Source organism: Ixodes scapularis, unplaced genomic scaffold (assembly GCF_016920785.2).
Source record: "Ixodes scapularis isolate PalLabHiFi unplaced genomic scaffold, ASM1692078v2 PGA_scaffold5__190_contigs__length_132052651, whole genome shotgun sequence".
Lineage (NCBI taxonomy): Eukaryota > Metazoa > Arthropoda > Arachnida > Ixodida > Ixodidae > Ixodes > Ixodes scapularis.
This window is the reverse complement of record NW_024609880.1, coordinates 86,446,009-86,456,639: the sequence shown is the minus strand read 5'-3', so window position 1 is coordinate 86,456,639 and position 10,631 is coordinate 86,446,009. Positions and strand designations below refer to the sequence as shown.

Genomic DNA, 10,631 nt, shown 5'->3' with positions numbered 1-10,631 from the left:
CGGATATTCGGAAGAACACCCATGGTTCTTTGATCCAAAAACGTTTTTTACAGTACTACATGTGTTGCGCTGCAAAGGAAAGGTGCACGAAAAAAAATACTCATATTAAACAAACACGCAGCAATATTTCGTACACAAACACCACAGTCAAGCTTTGGTTTCTCACTGAAAATACATTTTTATGATCACATTTCAAAAAATCAACAATAAAATACCGCTATATCTAGAAGCACGAATGACACTGTAATGCAATTGATTGATTTATTAGTTAAAATACGGTAAGTTAATAAAATAAAAATAAAACTATTTTTTCGACAGATATTAGCACCTAAATGAAACGGTGGCGGCCTCTTATGGTTTCCGTTCGTGCCATCACGACCAGCATTTGCCTCGCTGTTACGTCGCGAGCTGTGATCTCGGCAACTTATTATCAGTGGCCAATTTCGACGGTGTGTACAAAAAGCACAATAGAAGCTTGGGTCATAAAATTTTAATATAACACCATAAAAGTTGAGTCAGACATTGTTCTTATTTACGTTGATGAAAGCAGAACTATGTAAAACAAAGGGCATTACAGTGAGCGTTTGGCTAACCTTTGAAGGCCCAGCCAAGCGACGCTTTTGGTAGCCCATGTCATCAATAACCCATCCTGTTTCTTTTTTTTTTTCGACGGAGACGTTCCCTTTTGTTCACAGAAAGATCTCCTCTGCTTCATCGCGATTTCGTGTGAGCAATGTACATCCGAGTGATCTGTTGCTGTCGATTCTAGGGGTGCTGGTATACCGTCCGACGTTATCCGCATGTTTCGCACATAGTTCTGTTCTGCAGCAGCGGTATCTGGGTAGCCGAGAGAACTTGTAACTTCCAGTAGTCATGTTCGAGTGCTACAGCCACTTCAGAAAAAGAAAAAGCTAAAAAAAACAGATTTGTGTGACCTGGTTACTGAAAGTTACGTATACCATCAGACGAGTTAGATGCCTCTATTTCAGGAAGAAACTTTCTGCAAAGCATGTAGATTGCGCCGGCAAGTATGGAAACGACTCTGGAATCAGTGGTAACAGGGTTTCTTTTTTAACTTTGCTACGAGTAAGAAGAGGACTTTACCCTATCGCTCTACCTTACATAGGACCTAAGCCAAAAATTAAGACTAAAAATCCCCCCCCCCTCAAAGAAAAAAAAAGAAGAAAATCAGCCGCCTCTAGAAAAAGAAGGGGAAAAACACGTTACCTATTAGAGAACTTTCAACACAGCTAAAGTTAGTGGGGAAAACTGCTAAACTGGCTAGAATGTTTTTGATACACAATCCCTGTACTAGTTTATGAACATGATGGCAGGCGGCTTCAGTTTCGTAATGACCTTTTAATGACAGATGCTGCATTGAGGCACCTTTGGGATACTTGATAGTGAACAAGAAGAACGCTGCCATCAGAGCTTCTAAGGCTTCAGGGGTGTTGTCCGCTCCAAAGAGTTTCGTCCACTCTACATGGATATATAGGTGTTCGTAAAGTTCTGTCTTTTCCATGGAACACAACAGAAGGCAGGCTACATGGAGTGAGTGCGTCTTCGCTCTGTAGTACGAACAGGAAGCAGTCATAAATAACAAGAACAGGTACTGGAACGTCACAAATGCAATGCAGGCATTTAGAAAATATCGACAGACCTTTGTGTTCAAAGTCCTATAGTGCATGAAATATAATATAGAGAATTGGTGGGGTCATTGGCGTGTCACTTGACACATATTTTGCCACTAAATTAAGCGAGGAACTGCCCTATTTACTCGACTAATCGCCACACTATTTATGAACAAGACCGTTGCGGCCGCTTTACCGCACATCACATACACAGCCAATCATCGCGTTGCGCAAAATAACATGGCGAATTACTAGATTGATAACACGATTTACCATACAAATTTAATCTTCACAGGTGGTATCTTCGCGCGAAGACGTTATCTCTGCTCTGTAAACCGCTGGAATCGTGCTGCTGATCGCGGTAATTGGCAAGCCGCATGCTCCGCGGAAAAGCGAACCCTCAGCTTTTCCTCATAAACAGTGCGGCTACTGCTCGAGTAAATACGGTGAATGGTTGTATAGATCATGTGACGTCACGTCACGTGACGTCGATTTTCCTCGCTAAATGTAGCGGGGTAACTGGATCTGTGTCTAGGTCATCAGATGTGAATTTTCCCGCTAAATTTAGTAGGTAACTGAATTGGTGTATATGTCACGGGACGTCGATTTCTTGCTAAATTTGGCCGGGAAGCTGATTTGATGTTTGGTCCCAAGACTTAAATTTGCCCGTTAAATTTTGCGGGGAAACTGAGTTGACGGAGATCGAACTATAGGGGGCGCTCTAACCCCTTTGTTGTCCCCACCCTCGGGGTTTACTCAACACACGGCCTGCGCACATGCCAACAGGCCTTATGGGCATGTCCATGTCATCTTCCACAATAAAGCGCAGGGCACAGTTTAATGTAAAAAATACTAACAATCGGCGAAGCGACGTTAGTGCCGGATCTATCCTCAGAGAATGCGAGCTTGCCCCACTTCGGCTTTTGTGTGGAGCTGGGACCTTGCGTGGTGCATTGTTCATGCAGGCCGGAGCGAAAACAAAAAAGCCCCTAGTCCCCCTCACCGGAGAACACGAACTCCAGCCGAATGCTGACGCCGCGTTCGGTTATGTCGGCCCAGCGCTGAATCATTGTATTTGTTGTCCCCATCCGTGTAGTTCTAAAGTTAACCACTTGGGGCGTCACGGTCGCTCCTCCTCCCCAATAGGTTCACGTGCTGTCAATATTCCTAAGGTAAATAGGCCACGTGACGTTAGTTGAGATCACGTGACGCCAATTTACCCCCTAAATTTAGCGGAAAATTGACAAACGGAAGGACGGGCAAAATGTGGGAATCGGGGGTAGCGTCAGAAAGTATTTGAGTCATTGTCCCGAAAATTCAACACTAATGCGACTGTCAAGTAACGTTCAAACACCTTCCTCTCACCATTCCTGAACTATAGTTTTTACAGAATAGCATCAGGGTGCCCTAAAATTAAATATTATCAAAATCTTAACGTTAAGACACTTCTAGATCAAAAATTTAGTTTACAGTACGTCCTATGTGTAATTTCAGCATTTGTTTTGTACCTGCAAACTACAAGACAAGTCTCAAAGGCGTCAACTTTTGTTATAGCGAAGTGAACTCTTATAAACCTGACTTAAAAAATCTTACACCTACGTTAGCTACAATGTATGATATGATCTCAGCGTCTAGTGTTGCTAAAATATTTATATTTTACCGAATTTTAAAAAGAAACAAGTGTGACCGACATGAATGTCAGTGGTATAAAGGAGGGTATACCTATTTAAAAACTTTTGCGAACCATATTCGATTTGTAAGTATGCAGAGGGTTTAATATATTTTGAGGAAAGTCTTAAATCTAAAGTCATTTACCCTGGGCCAAAACCTAAACTTTGATTAGCTAATGAATAAACGAAGTAAATGAATATGGTTTTGTGTGTCAGTGGCGTAATCGGTCCTTTATGTGATATTTTTCATAACATCTCCGTGAGAAATAACGTGGGGTGACAAAATAGACATAGGTTTCTGTGGTGTTCAAAATATTAAATTCGAAAAGTATTTTTTTTATCAAAAATAAATTTGCTCGAATTTTCAGTTTAATAAAGGTCATTCGTATAACGTTTGTATAAGAATCAGTCGTGTAACGATCAGTTGTGTCGCGAGTCAATCGCAGCACATATCAATCGCATTAACAAAAAAAAAATTCTTTTGTTATTTGGTGTATGATCATGCTACTTCATGGCCAATTCGATTTTTTAATGACAGCTACTAAATTCAAGGCCCGATACCCTCGATGTCACCTCCATTTCCCCCCCCCCCCCACCCAAATAAATAAATAAATAAAAAATAAAAAAAAACAAATAAGAAAAGAAATGCTTGGGTAGGGGGAAAATGCTTTTACTGCATATTTTTGGGCGTTGTGGCTGTACATATCTATATATCCATGTATTTGGCGTAGTGCGTGTAGCCATTTCCGGTCGAGTCGCACTACATAGTGCGTATAGCTTTACTCATTTTTAAATTCCGTTGTGCGATTTGGCAGCTCTGATTTTTGCACACCTCTAAAAGAAATATGTTATAATCAGGAAATCTAGTACTTCTGCGATTATAAAACTGACGTATCTAGACCCTTCCAGCGGCAGTCTCAAACGAAGCGATTTAGAGCGCGCGTCCCTGGTTTTGAGAGGGTACGACAGTGTTGCCCGACTGCGCTGGGTTGTGGGTTTTGGGCTCTGGCAACCTGCGTAGGCGCACTTCCGGACGTTGGTGGAGGCTTAATTGCCGCGTTTTATTTTTTTTTTTGTGTTCAAGGGCGAATATGATTTCTCGAGGTTTTTAAAAGTGCATTGTACTATTTATTTTTTTGGAAGGGGGCGGGACATAAACAAGAAATCGAAGCTGTTTTGAACAAGAAATCAAAGCCACAGAACAAATGCCATTGGAATGTTTGTTTTATATTATGCTGATCTTTTTACGGGACCACACACTCAGCCGTGCCAATCTACAAAGGTCTCAACCGTCGAAAACCTTTGACCACACAGGATATCCGAACTGTATTGATATTCCCCGCTCACAACATGAAAATTAACGAGCCTCATCAATCGAACAACATATATGGGACGTAGCCCACGGTGCCGCGTTATCTGAACAGGATTTGAGAAAGCTCTAAAAAAACACAGCATACCTAATATACAGTAGCGACGATAGTCACTTCACGACGATCAAACGGAATCCGGAGTGTTTTGGGACACATGAGGAAGAGAGTTGCTTTTTTGCACAGCTTCAAAGGAAATGAACGAACCTGTCTATTTCGTCCCCACACCCCGAAACCGACCCTATCAAATATGTTTCGCGAAGACCCTTAACATAGCCGGGAAGGCTTTTTGGAGATTATCTCAACGGAAATAATCCTCCAAGAACGTCAAACTGCCTGCGTCGCAAGCTGCATGGCTTTCGCTCCCTTCGTTCGTTTCCTGCGAAGGACGAGCAGGCTACGAGCCTTGGTATTCCCTGGTGTTCGTAGTGGAAGATAACACAAAAAGGGTGAGCATCCTGAACAGGCAAATAAGGTAAAAACTTCCAAGAAAATGCGTCGAATTCCGAATGCACAGCGCACTTGGGGAGTCGCGCTGACTCGTTCCTACAGCTCAGGTGGGTAGGAGAAATTTCGGGCTGGTAGGGGTCGCCCGAGCCACAAAACGGCGGCCAGAGAGCTCTTTTTACAAAAGTCTATTGATCTGAACTTCTCATATTGAACCTATTAGCATTTCCCAGCCGTATATTTGCTCGAAAACTTGAAAAACACCCAAGAACTTACCTCGACTGAAAAAAAACGAAGCAGATCAGTTCGTCCATTCGACCACCATGGCTTCTTGTTGATAGTAATAGCGATAGGATGTCTCCCCTCTTTAGAGTTAAAAACCGAAACTACGAAAAATCGGAAATCCTCCACCTTCTCTTATTTTTTTTAGCCCCCCCCCCCCTCCCAAACCTTCCCAAACCTTTCTTATACGCAGAGCCAACTGTGACTCCGGTCTATTGCTGTCTTGTACACGTTACTAAAAAAAGTATGCGATTACAATTACTATTACTCTTGGCTAAAAAGTATTCGATTAGATTACTTGATTACTCGACTGCAAAAGTAATTGGACATTACTTAAAAAAGTAATCGTTACTTTTCCGATTACTTTATTGTGTGAAGACACATCTTCAGCGCTCATAACAATGAACTACTTCCAACCTATATTTCACATTTGCACAAGTATTGAAGAAGAAAAACTGGCTCCCTCTTGGTGATCGTTGCACCTTCACAATATGGACACAAGCATATAGAATTCGTTTGAAGACGTTTATTGATTTGGGCGTTCGCCAGTGTGTGTGTGGGGGGGGGGGGGGGGGAGCGGAGGGGGTTCTAGATCTTGTTAAGCTTGAGCAAGGGTTGTCGCTCAAAGTTTGCGTCGCTCATTTTATTATTCACATGTGGATGAGCTCGCATGTTACACAAAAGAGCAGCAGCTTCAGGATTTGAAACGGATCATGTGTAGTATCCATTAGCGGAAGAGATCGCCCCGACCACTTCTCAACTCGAAACATTGCTTGTCACAAAGACCACGTAGGGGAAATGGGAAAATATTTCAACTGCCTTTGTTATATCTTGCATCCGCTTTAGGCATTCTTCGGTTCTGGTTCTCCTACGGGCTGCGAGTAGGTACCATAAGCAGGATTTTTTTATTTTTTATTTCTGTGTGTGTGTGTGCGTGAGGGGGCTAGTTTGAACGAAGGACTCACAAAGCTACACTCTGCTTTCTCAAACTTCGCCCTGAATAGCCTTTGTCACGCACTGTGGCTTCCCTGGGGCTTCCCACTCCCAGTCCCAGCTAAAAAAAAAACAAAAAAAACGGGTCCCCGTGGACAAATTGTAACGGTTACAAGTAATTTTATTACTTCAAAAAGTAATCAGATTACTCTTGTGATTACTGCCTAATAAAAGTAATCAACTGATTACAAAATTACTCCGAAAAGTAGTCGATTACAAGTAATTTGATTACTTGTAATGCGTACGGTACAAGTCTGGTCTATTGTTTCAGTGGAGTCTGTCTCGGAAAACCTGAAAAAAGGTGTTGTCAGGCGAAAGCACGTTCTCCCCTGTAGAAGGTGTAATGTTTCCTGAACATCATTTCGATTCCGCCGAAACGTGTAACACCTCTCTCGCACGATCTATAAGTGTATCACAAACATTAACCTATTGTGAAAAAAAAATATCGCGCTTTGAAAAGGTGCATTTGGAATGAAACAACTGTCATAAACCATTATCGATGTTTTGAAGTTTACTGCGTACGTCACTTTAGAAACCAGACCTATAGCTGTGGAAGTAAGGCAATATTCAAGACGCTACCTGGACCAGGATAATGCTTAATAAAAAACTAGAAAATTAGCTGTTTTTAAAGAATAGTAGAAATATGTTATTTATTTATTTATGTATTTAGCTTCTATAATGTATTTTACTGACATTTTACAGAAGTATTTTTGATCGAATATGTTTCATGCTTTTCATTGGTGCTTAATAACTGTTTCAATGTAGTAAAAAAGTGGTATTTTCGAACGCTACTTTGATGAAGAATTAAAAATGAATGAACATTATAATTAATTCAACTCAATTTGTCAGTTGTCATTGTGGTATCTATTCACGTGATGTGACTAAGAAGTACTTTACTCTCAAGGAAGTCCCATCGTTTCGTGATAGCGCAAAAGTGATAAGCAACTCTACGAGAATGCGTCCTATCGCTATCACTTCCAACACAAATAAAGCGCATACAACAAAACTCTTCAGGGGAAAACCCCCGTGTTGTACTAACAGAAAAGTATGATAGAACATGCGCGTAGCGAGGGGCGAAAGGCTGAATGCGAAAAAAACCCATTTGAAGTAGGGGACATCCACAGCACAAATTGCTTATCATAAACTCAGAACCTTAAAACAGTGACCATATAAAAAGAGACGTGGAGCCTAGACAAGGATAAACGAAGCAGTACTCATCAGTTACAACACGCTTGACATCCTCCAAGGGTACGTTGAATCTTCTCCTTTTTTATATTTTTCAATATACTTTTAAAGATGGCAAGATCAATTTTGTTGTCAAAAATCAAACATTTAGAAAATTTATCATTTTTTATGAGTACACGCAGCTGAGACATATATAAAACATCCAGTAAAACGCTCCTATTGTTGTACATGAACCTTGCAATTTTTTGCTCACTTTAGAAACAATATGAACTCAGTCCTGTTCGGCATCTTTTTTGCATGCTGCACGGCATTTGCTGGTAAGTGTGAAACGTTTAGTGGACTATATTTCTAAAATCAATGTGCCAATGGCGTAGGTTATTATTGCTTTTTATGCAGGTATGATTATTTAGGCGTGAATCTGGCCATTCGTATAATGCGAAATCAAAGGTTGCACTAGCCTCGTTTTTCCTCAGAAGGTTTGCACGTGTATCAAAGTTTCAATAAATCAAAATCGTTAAAATTAAGCTTAATAGCACACTCTAAGAAATCTGAAGCCTCTTTCGCGCAAACCTTTTGGTAGAGTAAATTGCTTCCGTTCCAAGTGCTTTGCGGCCCAAAAACTAGGCACTCCAGAATTATTAAAGTTTAAGCCCAGATATTTATATTGCAGTTGTAACGTCGCGTGCACTCGGAGTCATTTATTTGCCAAGCTGCTTTATCAAGAGAGCTAATAATTCTATTATATATTTTGTAATCACTTTATTGCTAGCACGTCACCGGACCTACAGTTGCATACTAGAAACATTGGTTGAAATATCGGACATATGCTGTTTTAATGTAGTAGGTAATTTACACATCAGCGTTGCTCGAGAGGTTGGGTCACAGTGATGACTCAATTATGAGGCTAAGTGAATGTGCCTAAGCATATTCCCTCACTAATTTAGTGAATGGTATTGGCAGCTCCATCGACAAGGAAGGCGGAAGATGCTATCGCGATTGACGTAGTCCTAGACGAAGAATCCAAAAGGGTTGGAGAAGAGGCCCAACTGGTAGGCAAGATATTGTGCAAGGTTGCGCAGGGCTGGAAGGAAACTGCTCATAAAGCGGACGTTCCTGCGGACGAGGTGAGAACTGAAACTGGCTCTAAATGAGCGTTTTCAATTGCCCCATAAAGAGGCACTTGAAAGCGGTTGCTCATGTGCATTTGAGTGCGTATTTGTTGTGGGCATTACTGGTTAAATAAGATAAACGTAAAATACGTTTATTTTAGTAATTTCTCTGCTAGAAACCTCGCTTCATAGGTTGCACCCTTTAACCTTTTTTTGGAAAAACAAAAGTACTGATGTGTTCTAAGAACAAAATATGCAGGTCAGGAGCAAATGAGCTCACTGGTGGCTAAGGATAGACATGCAAATTACAACTTTAAAAATTTGACTTTACAGTTCGTAAGAGTTATAATTCAGGAAAATAGTATAATCTACTGTCGCAAAGAAAAGGAAGCAAGCATGCATGCAAGCAAACAGCATGCATTATGTTTCGTGATTATAAGAAGTAACTGTGCACCTGACATAAAAAAATAATAATATAAAGGCAGGAATATTTGTTGGGGGGGGGGGGGGGGGTTGGTTAACGAGGCGATTGTTCAGTAAAAAGCACGTGAATTGTTTTCACGCTTGTATCGACTACATTTCTAATTTTTGCGGCGCTGCGAACTAAAAAAATCTTCGTTTAATTTTGTTTCAGGCGGCGGAGTATTTCTTCAAGAAGATTTTTCGAGGTGCTAGGAAAGTGTTCAGACAAGTCGGCAAAGCAGGTCTGGAGATTGGAAAGCGATTCGTGGGTCAGAAGGCAGGCGAAATAATCAGGCAGAAGATCCGAGAGCGCACTGGAAGGTACGCCCTTGGAGACGACGAGTCTTACAGCGGCCTGGTGCTCGCACTCTCCGAAGACATCGACGAACTTGGCAAGGACCTCATCGCCAAGGGTGTTCAGCTGAACGGGGGCGTCGTTGTGCAGGAGACGATGTGGGATCCCGACACCAAAAAGTTCCTCGAGGACTGCGTCGCAATTTTTTAGATATTTATTTGAAATTAACACACAAATAAAATATTAGTGTATTATAAAATTGCATGAATTTTGTACTTTTTTAGGGGTATCCTAAAAACTACAGCTACAGGCTGGTGGAAAACAATTGGTGCGTGAAATCTATAAAAAAAGAAAAGTTGGAATCTCGCAGCCTCTAATATTGATCTTGATCTTCCAACAAAAAGGCCGAGAGGAAAATACGGTTAACAATATCTTTGCCCCTCTAGCAATAAACAACTCCTTAGATATTTGCCACTCGAATCGCACGACGTTTGGACCACGATATACACCTTACTTCGTCATCGGCTGCAATACGGGGTATTCACACGCAGACACTTCTTAGGGTGTCGCTTTACATACTGTACAAATACGATCTCAGTTGTAAGAAGAATTTTACGTTTGCAATAAATATGTAATAGCATTAATGTTTTGGAAGGTCACCCAACGTTATTGATCAAATGCGTAGTAAATATTTTTACGCATCGTGACGAAATTTGAGCATCTCATTCTAGTAAAACTTTGCTTGTTTATCCTAGTACAATTTTCATTTTATTGACCTTTAGAAACTTTGACGAAAAATAGGATTAGCGATAAACGTTCTTACGTTTACATTCCTCGTGAAAGCCAAATCTGTAGAAAATAAAATGAGAGGGAATGTCGCTGCATTCACAAACAACGAGACAATAAAAAAACCTGAACTAATATTTTAATTTAAGTGAAATTAAGAGTAACTTCGGATGCTATGTTTTTTTTTTATTAAATCAGTTCAGAACAAAGCGATTTGTTACGTTGATGAAAGGAAGTGTTTGCACCAACTCCAGCCTCGATTTTGCCTTAAAAATTCATTTCGATCCTCGATAGACTTTAAATTCAAATTCCCACTAATGTTGCCAATGGTCATCTGATTACACCTGGCACTTTTTTTTAACAATACTTTTTTGGGGGCGTGCCTAAGAAATCTAATTGTTATA

General features: G+C 40.7%; 1 protein-coding gene across 1 annotated transcript; it reads left to right on the top strand.

Moving 5' to 3' along the window:
- Positions 1-7,831: 7,831 nt before the first annotated feature.
- On the top strand, positions 7,832-9,700 carry LOC8051840. The gene is made up of 3 exons (XM_029986262.2): positions 7,832-7,892; positions 8,536-8,699; positions 9,319-9,700. The coding sequence occupies exons 1-3, from the start codon at positions 7,841-7,843 to the stop codon at positions 9,649-9,651; spliced, it is 549 nt and encodes a 182-aa protein (XP_029842122.2). The 5' UTR covers positions 7,832-7,840; the 3' UTR covers positions 9,652-9,700.
- The last annotated feature ends 931 nt before the right edge of the window (positions 9,701-10,631 follow it).